The sequence below is a fragment of the Oratosquilla oratoria genome, chromosome 15, assembly GCF_046742065.1.
Source record: "Oratosquilla oratoria isolate Oo_2021 chromosome 15, ASM4674206v1, whole genome shotgun sequence".
Taxonomy (NCBI): domain Eukaryota; kingdom Metazoa; phylum Arthropoda; class Malacostraca; order Stomatopoda; family Squillidae; genus Oratosquilla; species Oratosquilla oratoria.
Window position 1 is genome coordinate 67451080 of NC_134791.1, and position 26388 is coordinate 67477467.

The 26388-nt window shown below is 36.0% G+C and overlaps 2 protein-coding genes across 11 annotated transcripts in view; one reads left to right on the forward strand and one right to left on the reverse strand.

Annotated features, from left to right (window-relative positions):
* LOC143033486 (protein FAM135A) overlaps window positions 1-26388 on the forward strand; it is a 1114982-nt gene that overhangs the window by 639766 nt on the left and 448828 nt on the right. For all 10 annotated transcript variants that reach the window (XR_012967181.1, XM_076198980.1, XM_076198982.1 and 7 more), the window contains one exon: window positions 14803-14964. Coding sequence is in view for 9 of the 10 variants with exons in the window: in XM_076198980.1 (XP_076055095.1) it covers window positions 14803-14964 (162 nt within the window). In the remaining variant the exon portion in view is untranslated. The remainder of the gene's footprint in view (window positions 1-14802; window positions 14965-26388) is intronic.
* LOC143033490 (uncharacterized) lies at window positions 11653-14924 on the reverse strand. Its single transcript, XM_076198989.1, has 3 exons — window positions 14786-14924; window positions 13136-13589; window positions 11653-12986 (listed from the first exon to the last, which is right to left on the reverse strand). Exons 2-3 carry the CDS (start codon window positions 13397-13399, stop codon window positions 11724-11726), a joined length of 1527 nt encoding a protein of 508 aa, XP_076055104.1. The 5' UTR covers window positions 13400-13589; window positions 14786-14924; the 3' UTR covers window positions 11653-11723.

Sequence of the window (26388 nt, forward strand, 5' to 3'; positions counted from 1 at the left end):
TATCAGATAACTTTTTTTTTCTTTTTGGTGGAAGGTAAGTTGAGAGTGGAGGATAGATGGAGAAAGAGGAAAAGGACAGAAGGAAGGGAATTGTTTAAAGTGAACTGCTTAAATGAGAAAGAAAAGGAGGAGTACAAGAAGAAGCTGAGAGAGGAGTGGGAGGGAGTGAAGGATAGTGTAGAACTAAGAGTGGAGGTGGAATGGGGATGGTTCAAGGAGGGAGTCACAAGGTGTGTAAAGATGGTGTGTGGAACAAGGAGGATGGGAGGAAATAGAAGGAAGGGTAGTGAGTGGTGGGATAAGGAAGCAAAGAAGGTTGTAGAAGAGAAGATGTTAGCTTTCACAGATTGGTTACAAAATAGGATGAGAGAATCATATGAGAGGTACAAAGAAAATGGAAGAGAAGTAAAGCCTAAGATAAAGGAGGTAAAGAGGAGAGCAGATGTGAAATGGGGTAAGAGTATGACAGAAAATTGTGAAAGTAATAAAAATATGTTTTGGAAAAAAATTAAGAGAGGAAGAGGAGGCAAATCAAGTAGAGAGGAAAAGGTATAAGGCACAAATGGAGACGTGATAATGGAAGAGAAGGCAGTAAGAGGAAGATGGACAGAGTATTTTAGGGAGTTGCTAAATGTGAAGGAGAATAGGGAGGGAAAGATAGTTGCAGTGGGAATCATTAAGAAAATGACTGTGATGAGTGAGGAAAATGGAGGAGAAATAAAGAAAGAGGAGGTGAAGGCAGTTTTAAGATGATGAGAGCTGGTAAGGCACCTGAGTTGGATGGGTGTCATGCAGAATGTCAAAAACAAAAGGAGGTACAATGATGGACTGGCTGGTGAGTTTATTTAGTGTTTGTTTAAGAGAGGGTAGCGTGTTGGAGGACTGGAGTAGTGCCTGTATAGTTCCACTTTATAAGGGAAAAGGAGATAAATGTGATTGTAGTAGTTTCAGAGGGATCAGTTTGTTAAGTGTAGTTGGGAAGGCTTATGGGAGGGTCTTGATTGAGAGAATTAGGAGAGGAACAGAGGGAGTAATTGGTGAGGAATAGTGTGGGTTTAGGACATGTAGGGGTTGCGTGGATCAGATTTTTGTGGTAAGATATATGAGAAAGCTTTAGAAAAAGTTAAGGATGTTTTTTGAGCTTTTATGGATTTGGAAAAGGCTTATGACAGGGTAGACAGGAAGGCACTGTGGGAGGTATTGCAGATATATGGGATAGGAGGAAAACTGTTGAGAGCAGTCAAGAGTTTTTATGAGAGTAGTAGAGCTTGTGTTAGAATCAGAAATGGAGAGAGTGAGTGGTTTGGTGAAAAGGTTGGTCTTTGTCAGTGATGTGTTATTTTGCCTTAGCTGTTCAATTTATACATGGATGGGGTGATGCAAGAGGTAAATGCAAGGGTTGTGGGTTGGGGATTGGAGATGGTTAAAGAAAATGGAGAAAAGTGAGAGATAAGCCAGCTGTTGTTTTTTGATGACACTACTTGTAGCAGGATCAGAGAAGGGATTGAGGAAGTTAGTGACAGAGTTTAGGAAGGTGTGTGAAAGAAGAAAGTTTAAGATAATTGTGGGTAAAAGTAAGGTAATGAGATGTACAAAGGGAGAAAGTGGCAGCAGACTGGAAGTGAGTATTAAGGGAGAGAGACTGGAGGAAGTGGACAGTTTTAGGTACTTGGGTGTGAATGTGGAAGGAAAGAGAGGAGTAGAGGTGGAAGTAGAATGTAGATTGAGAGAAGCAAGTAAATGCCTTGGGGATTAAAAAGTGTAGGTAAATACATTTGGTTAAATACCTGACAAACATGTCACCAAAATCATGGATGAAACATGCTCACTGTTGATTGGCATGAAAGATGCTAATCGAAGAATGCCTGATTTGCTCTAAATTAGAATGTGCAGTGATGGTATGTTCTCTAAACAAAGTGAAAGATATACAAGGTCAAGACAATGCAGAGGGCACTGACCAAATTGGTTCCCACCCTTGCAGATGAAATGTATGAGACTCAAGCACATGATCAGCAAGTGACTTGACCTCCTCAGAGTTGATGGGGGGGTGGAGCAAATGAGATGAATGTGAAGGGATGGGGAGAGGAGAGAGGGGTAAGACTTCTCTCCCACAGCAAAGTGTTGTATAGTGCAATGTTTAAGGTCATGTTCAACTCTGCCATAAAAACTCAAAATACATAAACTCCAAAATCTTTGTTTTAAGAAAATCAATTGTAAAGGTTTGAATATTCATAGCATTTTTGGTACTTATATCTGCATCTTGTAGTTTTGCAAACCTGGGGATTGACATTAGAGCTGTTGCTTTATGATGTTAAATTGCGACAAAATGTTAAGCAAATAGTCAATATGTTATGCCTTCTAATAACGTAGAGGACATGTGGAATTAATGCAGCCTGCCTGTTGAGACCCCAATATAATGGTAAGACAGGATTAAGCCACCTTAAGGATAAGGTTTGTCTATTTTTGTGGGTACCATAGATACCAAAATGGCAAAAATGGCATTTTTGGAGTTAATGTATTCTGACTTTACTGTAGGACTTTTTGCTGATGGTTGGGTCTTTTATCATGAATAAGTATTTAGTTAGTTGTATTTTACAGGACAAGAGCTATGCTCACAGTGACCCATTTTTATATATCTCCGCATCCAGTTTGTTCTTAAAATCTTGTATAGATTGGCACTCACTGTTTCCCCGTTTAGTTTGTTCCAGACATCAGCCTGTGTGGGAAGGTATTCTTTTTCAAATCTCTTCTGTAACTGTCCTTTTTTAACTTCTCATGTCCTCTCGTTTCTCTTCTGTCCCATTTTAATAAGTCATCTCTATCAAGAACTTCCATCCCTTTCATAATTCTGTACATCGTCAACAAATCAACGCTTTCTCTTCTCTGTTCCAGTGTTGATGGATGTAATTTATCCAATCTTTGTTCGTATGTCAAATTTGTGAGTGTAGGTGCCATTTTTGTTGCTGCTCTTTGAATTGTTTCTAATTTCCTTATGTTTTTTTTTTTGTACTAAGCACCCATACTCAGCGTACTCCAATTTAGGTCTTATTAGTGTAATTACTATTTTCTTTACCATATCTTCATCCATGTAGTCAAAGGCCACTTTCATTGATTTTAATAAGTTAAAAGTCTCTCCAACTAGTTTATTGACATGTTTATCAGGTGTCAAGTCACTTGAGATAATCACTCCTAGGTCCCTTTCTGAGTCGACTTTTTTGACTTCCTTGGTTCCAATTCTATATTGACCTGATATTCTATTTTTGCTTTTTCTAGATTCCACTATACTGCATTTCTTAATGTTAAAGTTCACTTCACACTTCTGACTCCATTCCCATATTTTGTCTAGGTCTTCTTGTAGCAATCTGCAGTCTTCTTCTGTGCTTACTCTCTTAAGTAATTTAGTATCGTAAACAAAAAACTTCATGTAAAACTTCACTCCCTCACCTATATCATTTATATATATGGCAAACAAAGGAGCCAATACAGAGCCCTGCAGGACACCACTTTTCATATCTTCGAAGTTTGAGCTTTTGTCTCTAAGTACCACTCTCATTTTTCTCCCACTTAAGAATTTTTTCATCCATTCCAGTAGCTTACCTTGTATTCCTCCTATTACTTCAATTTTTCTTATTAGCTTTTTATGTGGTACTTTGTCAAAAGCCTTCTGCAAGTACAAGAAGGTGCAATCTGCCCAGCCACTCCTTTCTTGTATTATCTCTATTAATCTTGAGTAAAAACATGTTAAGTTTGTGGTACATGATCTTCCACTTCTAAAGCCAAATTGTTCAGGGTTTATTATTTGATTCTCTTCCAAGTGTTTGATCCATTTGTTCCTGTAACCTTTTCGCATATTTTTGCTACTGTGCTTGTAAGAGATACTGGTCTGAAGTTTGTAGGATCTTCCTTGTTCCCTCCTTTATATATTGGTATGATGTTTGCATTTTTCCAATCTTGCGGTACCTTTCCTTCTTTAAGTGAGAAATCTATTATCTTGTATAATTTGTCCATTAGTTCATCTATACATTCTTTCAGTATCCAATTTGCAATTCCATCCAGTCCATGTGATTTCCTAACATCTAGGTTTTTTATTTGGTCTCTTATTTCTTTCTGTGTTACCTTAATTTCTTTCATTTTAGGGGATCTTTCTTGTCCATCTTTCCAAAATTGTGAACTCTCAATTGTAAAAATAGACCTGAAATGTCTGATCATAACTTCAGCCATTTCTATGTCATCTACATATTCTTTATCTCCTTCATGCAGTTTTATAATTTCATGTTTGTCTTTTAGTTTATCATTTACATATCTGTAAAAGAGTTTAGGCTGATCCGTACATTTGTCCATAATATCTTTTTCATATTTTCTTTTTTCTTTCCTGGATATATTCACATATTCAATCCTAAGTTTTATATATGTTTGCCATTTGTATGTTTTTTTTTTTTCATCTTTTCCAGGCTTGTCTCTTCTGTCTTTAGCCTCACTGCACCTTTTGTTATACCAACACTTTATGTAAATCAGTTTTTGCTTCTTCTTTGGTACATATTTATCAATTCCTTCCTTGTACTTTTCTTGAAATATGTTCCATTTATCTTCCATCTTTGTTTCCTCTTTGGAAAATTTATCCCAGTTTGCGTTTTGGAAAAATTCTCTAAGTTTTACAAAATCCGTTTTGTTGTACATTAACCTTCCTTCTCTATGTTTTTCATTCCTTCTCATGTCGTTTTATTCTTTTAGTTCAAACTCTATTAGTATGTGATCACCCTTCTCAGTTGGTGTCTTATATTCCATTTTGTGCATGATATTAGGTTCAGAAGTGAATATCATGTCTAATTTTGATGGTTCCTCATTGTTTCTATATCTAGTATTTTCCTTAACCCATTGTGTTATGGTATATTCAATGGTCAAATCCAGTAGAATGTTGCTCCAAAGTTCTTCTCCCCTTTTATTATCCTTTCTTCCCAGATTATTTCCAGATTATTATTGACCTCAAGCATTTGCAATCTCTGAGAGCCAGTAGTTTGCCATTATTCTGGTACACCAACAAGATCTTCCCAGGTTGTATTTACCTAGTTGTATTATATGGGAAGGGAGCTATGTTCTTGGTGACCCGTCTTAGTATCTTTCAGCATCAAGTTTTTTCTTAAAATCTTGAATAGTGTTTGCACACACTGTTTCTTTGTCTAATTTGTTCCAGATAGCTGTCACTCTGTGTGGGAAGCTATTCTTTTTCAGATCTCTTCTGTAGTTATCTTTTTTTGAGTTTCTTTTTGTCTCCTCTTGTTTTTCCATTGTCCCATTTCAATAAATCATTCTTAGCTAAGATTTCCATTCCTTTCATAATTCTTTAGATAGTAGGTCTCCTCTTTCCCTTCTTTGTTCCAGCATTGGTAATTCTACTTTGGACAGTCTTTGTTCATATGTCATTTTGGAAAGAGTTGATGCCAGCTTTGTTTTTGCTCTTTGTATTTTTTATTTATTTATCTATTTTTTTTTTTATTCTTTTTGGTATTGGGTGTCCATAGTGTTGCTGCATACTCAAGTTTTGGTCTTATTAGTGTAGTTATTTTTTTTTTTTTTTTATTTATTTTTTTTATCAATTCCTCATCCAAATAGACAAATGCCACTTTTATTGACCTCAATAAATTGTAGGTTTCTCCGGCTATTTTATTAATATGTGTGTCTAGTGTTATGTCTTTGCTGATCATCACTCTTTATCCGAGTTTACTTTCTTTAACTCTTCTTCACCAATTTTATAATCTCTCGATATTCTGTTTTTACTTTTTCCAAATTACATTACACTACATTTCTTGATATTGAATTTCACTTCCAACTTTTGAGTCCATTTCCAGATCTTGTTGTAATGAGTTGCAATCCTTCTCCGTTCGTACTTTCTTTAGTATTTTTGCATCATCTGCAAAGAAATTCATATAACACTCTGCTCCTTCATCCATGTCATTTATGTATATGGCAAACATGGGGCCAGTACTGATCCCCGTGGTACACCACTTATCATTTCTTCCCAATTTGAGAATTTATCTCGAATTACTACTCTCATTTTCCTCCCAGTCAGGAAGTCTTTCATCTATTCCAATAACTTTCCTCTGATGTCACCTGTTGACTCTATTTTCCTTATTAGTTTCTTGTGTGGTCCTTATCAAATGCCTTTTGTAGGTCCAGAAAGGCACAGCCTGCCCAACCATCTATCTCTTGTATTATATCTATTAATCTTGAGTAGAAGCAGATTAAGTTTGTTGTACATGATCTTCCTTGTCTGAATCCAAATTGATTTGGATTCAGTATGTTTTTTTCTTCTAAATGTTTAACCCATCTATTTTTTATGACCTTTTCACAAATTATTGCTACTGTGCTTGTCAGGGAGACTGATATGTAATTTGATAGATCTTCCTTGTTTCCTCCCTTATAAATCGGTACAATGTTTGCATTCTTCCAGTCCTGTGGCACCTTTCCTTCTTGAAGTGAGAATTTAATTATATTGTATATTTTATCTGTTAATTCCTCCATGCATTCCTCCAGTATCCAATTTACAATTGTGTCTGGACCATGTGATTTTCTGACATCAAGGTTTTTGATTTGGTTGCTGATTTCCTTCTGTGTTACAATTATTTCTTTCATTGAGGGGGATATCTCTCTATTTCCTCACAGTTAGGTGAGTTTTCTATCGTGAATACTGATTTGAAGTGGTTGTTCATAATTTCAGCCATTTACATTTCTTCTATATATTTGTATTTATCCTGGTACAGCTTTTCTATTTCTTGTTTATTCTTCAGTTTGCCATTTACATACTTGTAAAATAGCTTGGGTTCTTCCTTGCATTTTTCTATTATTATTATTATTTTTTTTTTTTAGTTTCTCTATTCATCTTTGCATATTTTTACATAATCATTTCTTAGTTTGCTTGTTTTCTTGTCTTTTTTCCATTTCTTCCAAGCTTTGTCTCCTTTATCCCTAGCCTCACTACATTTTTTGTTGTACCAGCTTTTTATGTATGTTCTTTCCTTTTTGTTGTGGTACGTATTTATTCTATCCCTCATTATAAATTTCTTTTAGTATATTCCATTTCTCTTCCATCCCTGTTTCTTCATTTAGGAATTTTTCCCAGTTCGTGTTGCAAAAGAATTTTTTTGAGTTTCTCAAAATTTTTGTTGTACATTAGTCTTCCTATTCTATGTTTTTCATTGCTACTTTGATCCATTTGCTCTTTCAACTCAAATTCTATTAGTACATGGTCACTCTTTCCTAACGGAGTTTTTGTAATAAATCTTATCGACAATTTCAGGCTCTGTTGTAAGTATTAAATCCAGCCTTGATGGTTCTTCACTACCTCTGTATCTGGTATTTTCCTTTATCCACTGAATCATTGTGTATTCAATGGTCATGTCGAGCAGGAAGTTGCCCCAGAGTTCCTCTCCACCCTTCACTGTTATTTCCTCCCAGCATATTTCTTTTGAATTAAAGTCACCCATAATTACTATATTTCCTCTGCCCTTCAGTATATTAGTTAATTTGTATTTTGTATCTTCTAATATTTTGGAATGATCACTTTCTATCCAGGACTGTGTTTTGGGGGGCACATACACCACTACAAATTTTCTACTCTTCATATATTTGCTTTAAACTTGTATTGTAATTGATTCTACATTATTTTCTCCTTCAGTTACTTTTGTTACATTTAAATCTTTATTAGTCAAAATTAATACTCCGCCACCCTGTTTATCCTTTCTATTCTTCATCCAACAATTGTATAAACCTTGTCCCACAGTGTTGGGTGGTAGAGTAAACTTTAATTTAGTTTCCACTATTCCCATTATGTCATTCCTGAAGTTATTCCATCTATATTGGTATAAGCTATTTCAATTTCCTTTCTCTTCATCTTTTTCTGCCTGCTTTGTTTCCTTTTTCCTTATATACTATTTTCTCAGCCTCAGGTCCACCACTCAAAAAAAAAAAAAAAATCATTCGCTTCATTTCTAAGTTGTCACCCTGTCACTGCTCTTTGCAGTAATTCTCTAGAGTTGTTCTTATGAAAATAGTTCTTAAGGCTCCATGCCTATTCTTCTCTCAAGCTTGAGGGGTGAATTAAATGAGGGTGATTTTTTATCTCTTCATTTGGCTACTTGGTCTTCTGATCTACACCCAGAGAGTCCCCTAGAATCCCTCTACAATACGTCAAGCCACCTTTGTTCTGATGTTACTATTTCATTCATCCAATATCCTTTTACTTCTCAAACAAGTGCCACTCTTTAAGGGCGTGACTTTTACCTCCCTGCGCCAATAATTTTTCTCCTCCACCTTTTTCTCCAATCAGAGAGGCTATTATACTGTTTCAAACAATACCACCACGTAAGCATTATGTCGCAACGGAAATGGCTTGTACGCTTACAATTTTTGCTACAGCATTATTACAATTAGTCACCTCTGTTTATCAATATGCAATCTATATTACAAAACACCAGGCGACACTCTCCGTCACTCTGCAACTCAGCATTGTTTATATATACAAGGTGCAAGCAAGTGCGTGGATGACTAAGCCCTTCCTGTCGGCCGTTGTTTTTAAACCTATAACATTAGCATATGTCCCCACCTACCCCTCTATCTACTGGCGTCTTACATAAGTTCTTTTTCTCTTTTTCTTCATCACTTGTTTCTTATTTATCCACATATTTTTGTATTGTTCACTATTTGCTAATTTCATTGATCTGGCTAGTACTTTCTCTGCAATTGTTTGTGACCTAAGCTTTACTTTCAGGGGCCTGTATTGTTTTTCTTTAGAGTATCTACTCATTCTTTAAGTCGCCTCAATTTCTTTATCTAAACCCTGTTCTTCCGCTTGTAATTCTTTCAGAATTTCCTTAGTGATCTCTTTCTCCTCCTTTTCCCTCTGATATCTAGGAACATCATGCCTCTCTTTAATGTCATAGATTACAATGCATCTTTTTTTAACCACTGTGTCCCTAAGTTGCCTTCCTCTTTAATCACTTGGATCACCGTTTCCTTGGCATTCACCTTGACCTGTTGCTCCACTATTTTTTTAAAGGATACTTTTTGACATTCCTGTTCTACTTTCCACTGTTTCTTTATTTCCTGTAAGTCATTTTCTTTGATTTTTTCTTCCACCTTTTCAGTCACTGCCTGCGTTTGATCTTTTATCTCCTTTTCGTATTTATATCTTCACTTTTAAACCTTTCATTTTCTCCCTTTAATTTATTTAATTCCTTTTTTAAGTCATCTATTTCCCTATTATTCTCCTCATTGGCTTTCCTTAGCAGAGTTACTTCTTTGTACATTATTCTATACTCTTTTTTGAGCTCTATTAATTCATCCAAAATATCATTAATACCTCTATTTCTCATTATATTGCTATACCTGGGCTCTCTATCCATTTCTATCCCTCTATGCATAAAATTTTCTTCCCCTTCAAACCCCGAAAAAATTCCTCTTTCAAACCTTTGGTATTCCCTTGGTGTTTGAGAAAGACACGTCTTCTTTCGAATGACACCAAGTGGAGTCTCTATTCTGCTTTCTTCCAAGCATCTTTTTGCTGGTTCTTTGTCTTTCGGAGTTTCTTTGCTTCTTTCCATTTTTTATGAAATGGAGATACAAAGACAGTTACATTTTGGTCACACCAAATACACTTCTCCCTTCGCCGTATCTTTGTAAACAACTAGGCTTGCTTACAAATTTGTTCGTTTGTGAATCGCTAAATAGCGGGTTCAGAGCATTTGTTCCGGCACGTCTTGCTTTGACCATGATTTTCATGTCATATTCTTGTCCCAAGTTGTGGTTTGACATAGATAAAGATTATTAGAGGAATGAGTACTGACTCTTGTATTTTCCTAGTTGTAATTACTGGGTACTAAGTTGTAGGATATAGGATGAGTTCTGCCTATAAGGTCCAATCTCAGGTTACCAAAGGTCAGTTCTAACCTTAAATTGACCCTTTTTTGACTTTATAATTCTTTCATCCAAACTCTCTCATAAATAAACCTGTACAGAAGGCCATATTTTTTTTAATGTCTCAAATTTCTTGTCTTTCTTTAATTTCATCTTATGGCCTCTGGTTTTCCTGTGTTCCCACACTAAGAGCCCTTTATCAAGTATGTGTATATATTTCATGTCTCTAAACACTGCTATTAAATTACCCCAAGAATTTTCATTCTTTTTTTCAAATGATCTATGAACAAGATCTGGAAACATTTTAGTCATTGCTTTCTGAATTGTCTTGTTTATATCTTCCATTCTAGGGCAAATCAGGTTTTGATCATTTTCTTCATGTAGTAGAATGCTTCTTTTATGTTTTTCCTATTCTTGTGTTTGACATCACTAATTTTTATATTTAACTTCTGAGTATTAACAAAATTCTCCATAAAATATCAGTGACTAATTACAGATATTGAAAGTACCTAATGTAAGATATAATGAAATTGTGAATGAGTACATCCTTGGCAAATTTCACACTCATTGATTAAGTTGGGCTGTCTTGTTTAAATAGGTTGCATTGGGAATTTTATCTTGAAGATCTTGTTTGGGGGGTTTCTATTAGATTTTGGATGTAGTTTTTAGTACTATGGTTATAACAGATGGTAAAGTATTTGGGGTGTACACAACATCGTTGACAAATTTCAAATACCCTTAGGTTAAGTTGTCTTGCTTAAGTTAGGTTGGATGTAATTCTTAATGCTATAGTTAAATAGAGGGTACAGTATATTGTAGGTACCCCCGAATCCACGCGCGGCACCACAGTCGACCATGTAATGTTTACGTCGCCCTTTGTTGCGGACCACTAGCTTCTGTTTAGTTTAATTTGAATGCTTACCGCGTTCAGCGCATGCACAAAATATTCAAATTACCTTGTTGTTTTGCAAGTGTATGCCCAATTTTGAAATAGAAACAATTTTTCAGCGATTTCAACAGAAATTTGGTTATCAAACCCGGCAACATAGTTTTCCGAGTAAAAATATTAAGGTAAGGCATCACTAAACATAATTTTAAGTTACATAAACAAGTTTATCAACCTTTTTTTCCCGGAAATGAGAAGCTTAAGATCGTTGATCACTTGATGTTTGAGCTTAGTGGCATTATATGTAGGCATATCACCCATGAATCTGATGCGTCTAGTTCGTCCAGTCGACCAATGCCGACCAAAACCACACAATTACGGTTTTTGCTCAAATGCATAATTTATATATAAAAAATAGCATATGGTTGCATTATTTGACCTATTTTCTTTAAAATGTGTGATTTCCATGTAAAATGATCAAAGAGAAGTTACGTTTTTATTCTCTGCAAAATTACCAACTGGCAACCAATGCCGACTAAACCCAAACAATGATGGCTTTTGCTCAAATGTATAATTTTAAATATAAATTAGCATATGGTTGCATTACACAATGTAACACATGTTTTGTTTATTTGTATTTTTTCATGTTTATATGTGTATTTCGTATCACTGAATCCAAATATCACATTAGTTTTGACATAACATCGATATTTCTTTATTTATTCTTGATTTTATATTTTATTGTTATATACGCAACCTTTCTCTACAGTAGTTAATTGATTCAATCTACTTTAGCATTCTAAGGATAATTATACAACATCTAGTATTTTTTCATAATATGAAGTGTATTTAAGAGCTACAATATTAGTAAGAACAAAATAAACAACACAACTTTGCACTGCAAGTGTTTTGATGACTCTTCTCATGATTAGAAGTGCTTTGACGATCGAGATGTTCTAGAATGCATGCTTTCATCTTTTCTGACTAGTGACCATATGTAATCTCCCATCATAGCAGTATTCCATCGTCCTTGATATCTTCTTTCCATAGTTGCGATATCCTGATGAAATCTCTCGCCATGCTCCTCACTGACAGCCCCCAAATTTTTGGGGAAGAAATCTAGGTGAGAATGCAAGAAATGTATCTTCAAGGACATACGACAACCAAGTTTCCTGAAGTTCTCAATAAGCTTTGCCACTATTTGTTTATAATTAGGGTCCTTGTGATTTCCTAGGAATCCACGAACTACATCACGAAATGAACACCAAGCTTCTCTTTCAACTTTCGTCATCGCTCTTTCCAGTTTCTCCGACTTCAACATTTTGTTTACCTGGGGTCCAACAAATATACCACTCTTGAGCTTAGCCTCAGATAGCTTGGGAAACATGAGACAAATTTCTTGGAAAGTTTCGCCTCCAAAATCCAAAGCCTTCACAAACTGTTTAATTAACTCTAGCTTGATATGAAGTGGGGGTAATAAAACTTTTTTCGAATCTACTAGAGGCTGTCTGAGAACATTTAACATTCCTGGCTGCAGTTCAACTCTTGGGGGCCAATGAACTTTATTATAATGATCATCATCAGCCCTGCTGTCCCATAAACAAAGAAAACAGGAATACTTTGTGTATCCCCCTTGTAAGCCAAGCAAAAAGGCTAGCATCTTGAAATCACCACAAACATCCCATTTGAATTCAGTATAATTGATTTTTTCAAGAAGCTGTTTGACATTATGATAGTTTTCTTTCTTCTGTACTGAGTGTGCAAGAGGCAAAGATGGGTTTTTATTTCCATTGTGGAGCAATACTGCTTTGAGACTTCGTGTTGAGCTATCTATGAACAGTCGCCATTCTGCAGGATCATGTTCGAGTCCAAGGGCTGTAAACAAACCAGTAACATCCTTACAATAACACATATCATCACTAAAGTCATAGTAAATTTTAAATTCTTCATGTCGTTTCCGGTACACAGATGTCCTGCAGTCTTCTCCTAGTAGATTCCATTCTTTCATCCTTGATGTAAGAAGCTCAGCTCCTGACTTAGTAAGACCTAAGTCTCTGATTAAGTCATCTAGCTCACTCTGACTTGGAAAGTGAGGCTCCGAAGTCGTTCTTGGTGCGAAATCTTCGTCTCCCATTTCATGGCTGCTGCTACCTGATGACCCTTCAGATGAAATTTCCATTGCATCTTCCATCTGGAAAGAAAGAAATAACTAAATATAGCAACTTCAACAAAGACGAATAGCATTAGTATTCCATATATCTTTAGGAAAGTGAATGTATATTAAGTACTTAATATTGAAGTTAATTAAAAGTAAAGAGAGTATGATAAAAATAAACTTGCATTTTCTGGTGGTTGTGGTACTGGTAAGCTATCATCATGTGGGACAGGTGCTCTAGATGATGGTATGTCTGGATACTGCAGAGCTTGTCTTCCTTTCACTTTCCTGTACTTCGTCACATCAATCATACAAAAGTAGCAGTCGTCGTGATGGTTCTTCGGCTCTCTCCATATTCTAGGAATGGCAAAGGCATTGCCCTTCCTGTACCTCTCAGCCATCCTTCTAGAGTAGATCGGCAGCTTCCACATATCACATGAGGTGCCCATGGCTTGTCCTGGTCACCCATGGGCATTCCGAAATAGAGTCTGTACGCTATCCACACTTTAGCACCTCTCACGATCTTATGTAGTACTTGTTTTTTCCCAATATAATAACCACACACATAGCAAAATGAATCAGGAGAATTTTCACATCCTCTAGTAGCCATCTTAACAGGTAAATAGTTCAGTCATTGATCTGAAAGAGAAAATTAGATAAACATTTAGTAGCAGACCACATAACAATTCCAAAATATACATGGTAACATTGAAATTATATGTACTTCTATAACGGTCAATGATACAGAAAAAATAATTGCATATTTGAAATCAGCAGGAAAAATGGATTAATAAACTCTAAAAAAATACAATAAACAAAACTTTTGAAAAAAATGTTACGTTGTGTTATCTGACCTATTTTCTTTACAATGTGTGATTTCCATGTAAAATCATCAAAGAGAAGTTATGTTTTTATCCTCTGCAAAATTACCAACGTCAACCAAAACCACACTATGACGGTTTTTGCCGAAATGCACAATTTATATATAAAAAAAGCATATGGTTGCATTATTTGACCTATTTTCTTTAGAATGTGTGATTTCCATGTAAAATCATCTAAGAGAAGTTACGTTTTTGTCATGCAAAAGCCGTCATTGTTTGGGTTTGGTCGGTGTTGGTTGCCGGTTGGTAATTTTACAGAGGATAAAAGCGTAACTTCTCTTTGATCATTTTACATAGAAATCACACATTTTAAAGAAAATAGGTCAAATAATGCAACCATATGCTATTTTTTATATATAAATTATGCATTTGAGCAAAAACCGTCATTGTGTGGTTTTGGTCGGCTTTGGTCAGCGTTGGTCGACTTCAGTCGGCGTTTAGCGAGACCCACCATTGATACCTTCATGGTTGCCATGAAAAGGCAAATATGGTATGATGGAGATGCCTCACATTGTTTTTGACATGCTCATGTGATTTGTTGATCCATAAAACCCTAGTATTCCAAATTTTAATAAAATTGGACCAGTGGTTTAGAGTTAATGTGTATTTCTTTACTGAAATCTTTACAAATTACCACCCTTAATTCTAACACTTTGTTATGGTAAATTCTAGCCAAAAATGCGGGCTAAAAAAATAATTAAAAAAATCGTATCTCCCTTATAATTTAAAGGCTATTTTTTTCTTCTTTTTTTTTGTGGGGGCCTATATAATATTGTATGCCCACAACATAATTGACAATTTCCACATTTTCTTGCTTAAGTTGTGTAGGTTGAATGGATTAAGATAGGGAATTTTGTCATAAAGGTCTGTTTGGGGATTTTCATTTAAATTCTGGATGAACTTATTAATAAAATAATTATGTCTCAGCAACATTTGATAATATTGTGTTCATACCAGCAATATTTTTTCAGGTGAAAAGATTTGCAGAAGCATTTTTTGTGATAGACAATCCAAGACCATCAGCTACAGGTTGCTATGACAGCAACTACCAGAATTATGTTGCAGTGTCTGAAGCTGTCAGACGCTCAAAATACTTCAATTTGCTGCCACCTTTGCCTGTGGAGTGTGTTGAGGTAGGTAAAACTCTTAATATGTTTTAATCTATCCTTAGCTGCTCTAGTACTTCTGTGTTGAAATGCAGCAAAATTATAAGTTGTGATTCTCTTTAGTTGGGGATAAGTAATTCATCACAATCAGTCCATTGCTGTTGCGGTGTAGCTGAGGATAAAATCCAAAAGGCAGGGACCAAGCTTTGCTATTTATTTAGCAAGCTGATGTGTATACAAAACAAGCCAAGATAGATGTCGTGGTATAAGTACTTTAACAAAAACAAAAGACGTTTACTTAGGATTCAATCATATAAACAATACTACCAGGTGCTGTATAGCATCTAAACATATTACAGAGTATAAACATATGAGAATCGCCTATGTAAGGAATCCTAAAGCACAATTATACAATTCTTAAACACCATCACAAAGTATATTGTAAAATTAAGAATAATGCAATAATACAAGTAATCTCAATTTACCACAATTGCCTTACATCTTTCGCAGGAGATGCATGACTCCCAGGTTAATTGGCAACAGCCACTGGATTGGCCCATTGAGTCACTCAAGGAAGAAATATTGTGTTGCTGTCTTGGTATGGTTAGTGTAAGATGAATGCAAGATGAGGTGTTTTGTGTCTTCTATGTAACAGACAACACATGATTTCTTCCTTGAGTGTCTTATGAGTCCATCCAGTAGCTGTAGCCATCTGGGAGCCATAATTCTCCTGCAAGAGAAACCTTGAGCAAAGGATTGACTGTCCAACTTTCCTTATCAAAGTAACTATCACATCCCTATGATACAATACACCTCTGGCAGGAAATCCTTACCATGCACCGAAGGGAGTGACAGAAAATTTTGTGATCTACAGCCACTCCTCGTTTAACGACCTACTCGGTTAGCGACGACGCGGAGTTACAACGGGCTTTATGACAGACCAACATTCGTTTAACGTAAATCTCCCGAAGTTACGACGTCGTGTACGATAATTAAGTTGGCTGAGGCAAATTTGTATGATGTTATAATTGAACTTGTATGGTGGATATTAGCTGTGAGGTAAAGTGTTCTGAAGCTTAGGTCTACATTACCATCCTGCAAGCTGCAAAAACTACCTGGGGTACAGTATATACCGGTAGTGGTAAATTTTTAGTTTCGACCATGGGCGCAATATAGCAATAGAAAATTAATTATTAATTTTGTAAATTATAATGTATCAAAGTAATATGCAATTTTGTGAGCGGAAATAAAAAAAAAAGGTGCTAAAACAAATTTCGTAAGTAACGAAGTCATGTCGGATGAATGGTACACCATGTTTGTTATGATAGATGCCGATGTCGAAGAAATAAAAGGATGATAAATTCGTCTAACCTAAACTAACCTGACCTGTGTTTGATAAATCATTACCTGCAAATTAAATGTCATCCGGCTCGTCCTCGTTGTTGTCGTCGTGAGAGATGTTGGCAGACGACAAGATGGCGTCCCAATCCTATGCTACCGACTTTGTTCATTAGCATATTTTCTTGTAGCATGGTATTTTTTTACTTTCATTTCCGCCCACAAAATTGCATATTACGTTGATACATTTTAATTTACAAAATTAATAATTAATTTTCTATTGGTATATTGCGCCCATGGTCGAAACTAAAAAAATACCCCGGTATTCAATATGGAATGTCAGCATACGCGGATTTGATCATATACGGTAATTTTAGGAACCTAACCACCGTAAATAAACAGTAAATAAAGCTTTAATGTACTGTATAAAAGAGGGAAAATACACAAAAATAAAGATACATGTATTGCTGGACATTGTACATACAGTACATGTACGTATATGTATACACTTTCTCTTAACGACCAATTCGGTTAACGACGGCGCGCTGGTCCCAATTGTCGTCGTTAAATGAGGAGTGGTTGTATATTCAAAGACAGAGGGAGGATAAGATTCCCAGAATTATCAACAGACATTTATAACTACCTCTACTTTAACTATATATAAAAATCACAATTCAGTTATATATAATCACATTATGTTATGATAAGAACAATCCAACAACAACATCACTTTCAATCACAGTACTATCTTGTTATTAAAGGTTATGATTATTGATAGAAAATTTCCATGGATTAGCTATTTGGTATTTCTAAGGTAGGCAAAGTCCAATTTCTCTACCATACCATATCTTTGTATCACATACACTTGAGCTTGCCTAGTGTGCATTCTTGCCACTATAGTAAATATGATCTAAAATGAGCCCTTTGGCATGGCCTAGGAAAAGCAGAGGAAATCTTTATTGTGGACACATCTAGCAATGTCAATCTGTCTCACTGTTATCCTGTACTTTAACAATTTATGGAATATATATATATGTATATATATATATATATATATATATACATATATATATATATATATATATATATATATATATATATATATATATACATATATATATATATATATATATTATATATATATATATATATATATATACTGTATATATATGTTCATAATATGACTCTATGGTGTTAGGAATGGATTGGGATTCGATTGAAAGAGAGTGACATAAGAATTTCCATTTCATTTGGCAAAATGCCTAATGTAACATTGCCAAGTGAAATGGGGGTCTCCCCAGGTTCCTCAGGTTCCCCAGGCTACGCCAAAGGGCTCACATTAGATCACAATATTGTTGATAACCTTGCTTTTGTGTCCATCTATTTCAGTCTCTCATCTCCTTTTACTGGGATATTTTATCACCATGGCTTCCGTCTGACTAGTCAGCCTTCTTAGATAATGAATAAACCTCATCATCATCTATCATCATTATTTATCATTATTCATCATTTGCTGGCCTACCAAGGATTGAGGATAATAATGATATAGTATACTGGACTATCAGGATACTATACTGTAAATACTGTAATGATGTACACTGTATTTACCTAATTGTAGTATACAGGAAAGGAGCAAGGCTCATTGGTTCTGTCTCCTATTCTCTAATTTTCTAACATACTTAGACTCAGATTCATGTATGGTTCCAACTTAATCTATGTTTTTTATTTCCAATTATCATATTTTGATTTAAACTCATGTATTGTTTGAGCTTGGGCTATATCACCTTCTAAGCTATTCCACATATATATCTGCATGGAAAACTGTATTTCTTCACATCCTTTTGACATGTGGTCTTTCTTAATTTACTTCCTTGACCTCTTAAAGCCCTCCCATCTTTAATCAGGAGATCTGTTCTATCAATGCAATCTATCCCCTTAAGTGACCTGAACACTGTAATCATGTCACCTCTTTCTCTTTAACCACTTCAGTACGCCTCGAATTCTCATGTGCACCATTGCCTGCCATATGTAATTTGCATTACACTACTCACATTATAAAATATAAATTCACTGCTGTATTACTCATTGTCTTTTACTTTGAGTAATAATAAACACAGAAAATGCGATCAAACCAGTTCACAGAATCCGGGTGTAACTCATGTACAACTACAAAAATATATATATAATCAAGATGCCTATTCTGGTATTGTGTACCCACTTGTGCCTCATGATGCCAACATTGGTGTCATCATACCTAAGTGGTTAATCTTTCAAAGTTGGTAGACCCACAACTTTTAGTCTCCTCTCATATGGTTTATCTGCCATGCTGGGGACCAGTTTGGTTGCTGCCCTTTGTATTCTCTCAATCTTGCTTATATCCTTCACTCTGTGTGGGGACCATACTACTGACACATATTCCAGTCTTGAATGTATCAGGGTTTTGATGAGTTTTTTCATCATCTCTTCATCCATATAATGGAATGCCACTTTAATCTTCTGCATAGTCCATGTCTCTCCCACAACCCTGCTGATATGTCTGTCAGGTGACAGGTTGTCTTTTATCAAGACTCCCAAGTCTTCCTCTTCTTTTGCTTTTGTAATGTGTTTGCTTCTCGAGGAATAGTTTAAGGATGGCCTTTTGCTGCTATTGCCCATTTCCAATACATTGCATTTTTTGTATTGAATTTCATTTCCCATTCTTGGTTACATGCAAAAATAGTACCTAAATCTTTTTACAATATTCTACCATCCTCCTCATTTTTCATTCATCTCATGAGTTTTGCATCATCTGCAAACAAGTTGGCATAACTTGTTGTTACTTCCCTCATGTCATTAACATAGACAAGAAACATTATTGGTGCAAGCACTGAACCTTGTGGAACTCTGCTCATTACTGTTCTCCAGTTTGACATCTTGTCCTTTACCACTGTCCTCATGTATCTTTCCGTCAAAAAGTCTTTGATCCATTCTAGTAGGTTGCCTCTCAATCCTCCAACATGCTCCAGTTTCCACATAAGTTGACTGTGAGGCACTTTATCAAATGCCTTCTCTAGGTCAAGGTGCACACAATCCACCCACCTCTTGCAGCACATCAATCACTCTAAAGTAAAAGCTTAAAAAGTTCGACACAGATTACCCTCCAGATCTGAAACCAAACTGTGTCAAAATGTTCATCTTTTCAAGATATTTGGTCCATTGATCTTTCACAATCCTTTCACATAATTTCACTATTGTCCTGGTTAGTGATACTGGCCTATAATTTAATGGTATTTACTTTTTTCCAGCTTTGTGAATTGGCACCATGCTTGCCCTTTTTCAATCAAGTGGCACAATGCCTTCTTTCAGTGAACATGTAATAAGACTGAGGATTTTATCCACTAGTTGTTCCCTACATTCTTTAAGTATTCAGCTTGGGATCTTGTCAGGTCTTGAAGTTTTTGTCACATCCAACGATCCCAGGAGATTGAGCATTCCTTTCACTTTCCTCCAAAAAGTTGCACTCTTTTGAGAAGACCAATTGGAAACCTTTATTCACTATTTCTGAGGCTTTTTCAAAGACCTCACCATTTACTATCAACCACTTCAGTATGACTCAAATTCTCGCACAGTATCGGCTGCCATTTGAAATTTGCATCACACTACTTACATTATAAAATATAAACTCACAGCTGTATTACTCATTCTTTTTTACTCTTAGTAATAATAAACACAGAAAATGTGATCAAACCAGCTCACAGAATCTGGGGGTAACTCACATACAACTACAAAATATATACATACCGTATTTTACGGCTTACAAGACGCACTTTTTTTCCTAAAAAATACCCTGAAAAATTCTAGTGTGTCTTCCAAGACGAATGTTGTATTGTAAGACAACACCCAGGCTCAAGTGAGCTTGGACACTTGACCAATAGCATTCTGGATTTGTATGTTGAGTCATTACACTATGATGTTAGCTTAAGTACTATTTAATTCAGCCTTTTGTATAATGTGAACTCAGTACTTAGCTGTTACAAGTGTTTCCAATACCATAATCCTTCCAGTAATGACGAGTTCTCGGGATTTGAGGATGAATATATATATATATATATATATATATATGTTTTTTTATTTTTATATTCTTACATTCATATTTTTGAAAATTTTAATTTATTCTTATGAAAATAAAACCACCCTTGGACAATGAAAAATGTGTGGTATATTTACTAACCACCAACTAGTATGTCATCGTCATACAAACAAAATCGGATAAGTGATTACGTAATGTAAACAATACATGCCGTCACCCCCCATTAAAACCTTTAAATAATTTACCTATGCTATTTCTATTTACATATTTGTGAATCGATGGTGAGTGCTTCAGCAAATTTATGATGAGAGTTGAGACAATAGAGTCTAGCAGACTCCTTGCTTCTTATGTTTTTTTGTTCAGTGGTCGGGTATATGGTGAATGTGTTCTTGTATAAGAATGACTTTTTCTTAGAAATTTCTTTCAAATATCAGGGTGCGTCTTCCAAGATGCAGTGTCTTGCAAGCCGTAAAATACGGTAATCAAGATGCCAACACCAGTATCATCATGTACCCACTCGCAACTCATGGCACACACTGTTCGTTGTAGCAACAATAACTATTACTTGGTGTTCCAGTGATAATACTTATATTCACAAAACGATACAACAGTGCTTCAGTTATATACTACCTAAAGTGTATTTATGGGAAGGGGAGTGCTTGTGGACCCCCAAAATGATTATTTAGAAGGTAAAAAGTGAGAAATAGAAGGAAAATGGAGGAAAGTGTTGACAGGTCAGAAGATTCCCAAGATGGCCGACCACCACGTTAGAATGTAAACAGTTATGCAGAAGCGCTTGTTAGTGTGAAACCAAAGCAGAACATAAATCCTGGTTTTACATCTCGAAGAGGTACCAAAAGATTTTTATTTGGTAGTAGTGAGGATAGTAATTTTTCTGGTTTTACGGGACATGAAAGAAGGTTCTTTAGTAGAATTTTAGACATAGAGAGAGATGTCAGAAATATGAACGATACATGGAGAAGAGAAACAAACGATTTATGGAAAACAAATAATAACTTGAACAATGAAATGGCTATCAAGAAAGTGAACAACGAAATGAAGGAAGAAATTAGGGTACTAAAACAGGATCTGGCAGAACTGAAAGGTGAAAATGGAAAAAAAAAAAAAAAAAAATAATGATACCATAAGGAAAGAGGTAGATGAAAAGATTAAAACAATGACCATAGAAGCAGGAAAAAGCATAGGAGAAAATTAATTACAGCAGCTTAGAAATGATTGGAAAAAGGATAAGAAAAAGTAATTTTCAAGGAAATAGTTCGTCAACAGATGCAGGAGAAGGCCAAAGATGCAGTTATCAAGATAATCAAGCAAAAAGAAAACATAGTAAGAGACACAATAGATAAGAAAAAATGTATATTTATAGTTTAAAGGAAAAACATAACTGAAATTGGTTCCACGAAGAAAAAGATAACAAAGAATTGGCAAAAAGTGTTCTAAAAGAAGTACAGGACAGTGACCAAGAAATAGACAAGGAAATAGAAGAAGTACACAGATTGAGTAAATATGTAGAATAAGGAAAAACTCAACCAATAAAGATTAAATTAAAGTCACAAGTGGCAGTAGAAGGAATTCTTATTTGAACAGGAAAATTGCCAAGAAGTGAACACTATAAAAATATATGGATAAAAAGAGACATGAATAACAAGGAAAGGGAAAAATTTAGGACATTAAGAAATTAAGCTAAAGGAAAAAATGAGAAGAGAACGGGGATCAAGAAAACACAGTTCTATTGGAGTGTTAGATATGAGACTCAAAAAGTAGTACACTCAAGGAGAAAAAAAAAGAAAAAAAGAAAAAAAAAAACATGAAGGGTGTAGAAAGTTAAAACTGGTGTATATAAATATAAATGGTTTTATTTCAGGATTAAACAAACTAAATTATTATCTGTTAGAAGCTAAACCAGATGTAATGGCAATTGTGGAGACAAAATTGAGAGGTCCACAAGTACCAAACAGCATTGGACATGGATAATCACTGGCTTAAAAATAGGAAGGAGAAAAAGGGTGGAGGAGTCATGTTCCTGGTTAAGAACAACATAAATGTGACAAAAGTTACATATGGAATGAACAGGGCAGAGATAATCACAATGAAATTTGAAAATAATGACATGAAAAGCAGAAAATTTGCAGTGATTTATGTGCCCCCAAAAACAGGGTCTTGGACAGAGAAAGATCACTTCAAAATGTTAAATGATACTAAATCTTCATTAAATGAGATGCTAATGGATGGAAGTAATGCAGTACTCATGGGTGACTTTAATTGCAAAGAAATATGTTGGGAAGAGATGACAGTGAAAGGTGGAGAAGATCAGTGGGGGAATGTATTACTCAACATGACCATGGAACATACAATGACACAATGGGTAAAGGAGAGCACTAGATTTAGAAATAATGAAGAACCATCAAGACTAGATCTAATATTTACATCAGAACCTGAAATAGTAGACAAAATTGAATACAAGACACCAATTGCGAAGAGTGACCATATACTACTCAAGTTAGAATTAGGAGAGGGAATATATATAAAGAGAAATGAGGAACACAGAAAGGGCAGACTGATGTATAGCAAAGCAGACTTTGAGAAACTTAAGAAATTTTTTCTTGAAGCAAACTGGGAAAAATTCTACAAAGATGAAACACAAGTGGAAGAAAAATGGATGATTCTGATGAAGATTTATAAAGAAGGAGTGGAAAAATATGTACCAAAGCAAAAACAAGAGAGGGTGTACATAAAATGCTGGTTTAATAGAAGGTGTAGTGAGGTGAAAGATAGAAGAGACAGAGCTTAGAAGAGATGGAAAAGAGACAGGAAACCTAGTAAGGGGTAATTATATGTTAACCAAGGAACAAATATGTAAAAGTAAGTAGGGAAGAAAAATGTAAATATGAGAAAGATATAATAGATAAATGTAATGATCAGCTAAAACGATTCTAAAGATATGTAAATGGGAAACTGAAAAACAACCAGGAAATAGTGAAACTAAATCAAAGGAAGTACATAGGAGATACCAAAATGGCAGAAGTTGTGTGCAAATATATTAAGTCAGTTTTCACTAGAGAAAAAGTAAAACCACAGGTTGAAGGGAGAGAAGTGAAATCCCCCCCCCCCATGAAGGAAATAATAATAACATGGAAAGAAATAATGGATCAAATAATGAACCTTGATATCAGAAAATCACTCGGCTCATATGGAATAGCAAATTGGATATTAAAAGAATGTAAAAGAACTATGTTGCTCACTTAAAGAAGGAAAAATGCCAGAAGACTGGAAAAATTTTGATATACCAATACATAAAGGAGTAAATAAGGAAGACTTAACAGATTATAATCCAGTTTCCCTTACAAGCATAGTAGCAAAAATCTGTGAAAAAGTTATAAAAGATAGAGGGATAAAACATCTGGAGGAGAAAAATATACTAAATCCAAGACAATTTGGATTCAGACAAGGAAGATCATGCACCAAAAATTTGATCTGCTTTTACTCAAGGCTACTGGATATGATACTGTACAAGAATGGGATGGATGGGCTGGTTGTGCTTTTCTAGATCTACAAAAAGCTTTTAATAAAGTCCCTCACAAAATACTATTAATAAAGATGGAAACCTTAGGAGGGATACAAGGTAAACTACTGAAGTGGATGGAGGACTTTTTGTATGAAAGAAAAATGAGGGTAGTGCTCAGAGACAAGACTGTTTGGGAAGAGGTAATTAATGGAGTCCCACAAGGATCAGTACTGGTTCCAATAATGTTTGTCATTTATGTGAATGACATGGTTGAGGGAGTGGAATGTTATATGAGCTTCTTTGCAGAGGATGCAAAACCATTGAAGAAAGTGAATACTGAAACAGACTGCGAATCATTACAGAGAGATCTAAAAAAGGTTTGGGAATGGAGTCAGAAGTGGGAAGTGAAATTCAACACAGAAAAATGTAGCATAATGGAATTTGGAAAAAGTAAAAAAAAAAAAAGGATATCTGGAAGATATAAAGTTGGTGAAAAAGAAGTTAAGAAAGAAGGATCTGAAAAAGACCTGGGAGTGATTATCACAAAAGATATGTCCCCAGACAAAGGTATAAACAAGATTGTCAAGGAAACCTACAACTTACTGAAAGCAATATAATTGGCTTTTACCTACTTGGATGTAGAAATGGTAAGGAAAATACTAGCCACAATGATAAGGCCTAAATTGGAGTATGCAGTGACACTGGTCACCCAATACAAAAAAGAATATAAAGAAGATTGAGTGAATCCAGAGAGCAGCTACAAGGATGGCTCAGAACTCACAAAATATTCATATGAAGAAGACTGATAAAATTGCAGTTGCCGACTGGAACAGAGGAGAGAAAGAGGTGACTTGTTGACCATCTATAGAATTATGAAGGGCATGGAAGTTCATGACAGAGAAGACTTGCTAAATAAGGATACGAGAAACACAAGTGGACATGGAAAGAAGCTTAAAAAGGACAATAATAGAAGAGACCTGAAAAAGAACAGCTTTCCCCACAGAGTGATAGATGTATGGAACATACATACATATACCAAGGCTTTTTCTCCCCTACAAGGGGGGTAGCCAAAAAGAAAAAGGCATAAAATCACTCCCACCCATTCCATCCCTGAATACACTCCACACCCCTCCACCCTCCCTCTTATCTTAGCACATCCTGAATGACGGGTCATCCCTGCACCTTGGCCACTGCCCTGGGTCAGAAGCAGTGTCGCAAGACACAGCACATCCACAGCAAGGCAGCTTCATTAAATCGGCGACCCCCCCCTCTCCATACCCCCATTGCATAAAATGAGAGGATGGGGAGAAATCCCTTCGGGCTGCGTCAAATTTTGCGCACACATAATACCTCACCCCCCATCCACCCGCCCATTCCACCTCATGCAATCACAACATCCATATACAACCATTCTCCATTCACCCCTGTCTTCTGTCCTCTCCCGTCCTTCCTCAACAGACATTCCCCTCTTCCCCAAAGCCCCCTTCACCCCATCCATCCACCTCATCCTAGGACGTCCCCTCATGTTCACTCCCTCCACATCTGCCTTCCACACCTCTTTTACTAGTCTTTCTTCACTCATTCTTTCCATGTGTCCAAACCATCCTAATATTCTTTCATCAACCCTATCTCCCAACTCCTTTTCCACCCCTGTTCTCCTCCTCACCTCCTCATTTCTCACTCTGTCTAGCCTAGTAACCCCCATCATACTTCTCAGACACCTCATCTCAAACACATCCAAACTCCTTCTTTCTTCCTCTCTTATGTTCCATGTTTCCGCCCCATACAGTGCTGTTGGCACAATCACTCCTTCATACAGTCTCCTCTTAGCATCCATTCCCAAATGTCTATTCCTCATTACACTCATTAATCCACCAAGGCATTTACTCGCTTCCCTCAATCTACATTCTACCTCCACCTTCACTCCACCTTTTCCTGCCACATTTGCACCCAAGTATCTAAAACTATCCACTTCCTCCAGTCACTCTCCCTTAATGCTCACTTCCAGTCTACTGCCACTTTCACCCCTTGTACATCTCATCACCTTACTTTTACCCACATTTATCTTTAGCTTTCTTCTATCACATACTCTCCCAAACTCTGTCACCAACTTCCTCAATCCCTCCTCCGATCCTGCCACAAGCGCAGTGTCGTCAGCAAACAACAGCAGGCTCACCTCCCACCTTTCTCCATTTTCTTTAACCATCTCCAATCCCTTGCCCACTACCCTTGCATTTACCTCTCGCACCACCCCATCCATGTATAAGTTGAACAGCCAGGGCGACATAACGCATCCTTGACCAAGTCCCACCTTTACCTCAAACCACTCACTCTCTCCATTTCCAATCCTGACACAAGCTCTACTACTCTCATAAAAACTCTTGACAGCTCCCAGAAGCTTTCCTCCTATCCCGTATATCTGCATAACCTCCCACAGTGCCTTCCTGTCTACCCTATCATAAGCCTTTTCCAGATCCATAAAAGCCCAAAAAACATCCTTCCCCTTTCCTATAGCTTTCTC

Coding starts and splice junctions, on each gene's coding strand:
- LOC143033490 (XM_076198989.1), bottom strand. CDS start 13,399: ATGGGCACCTCATGTGATATGTGGAAGCTGCCGATCTACTCTAGAAGG. Junction 12,987..13,135: donor TACCACAACCACCAGAAAAT/GCAAGTTTATTT, acceptor CTTTCTTTCCAG/ATGGAAGATGCAATGGAAAT.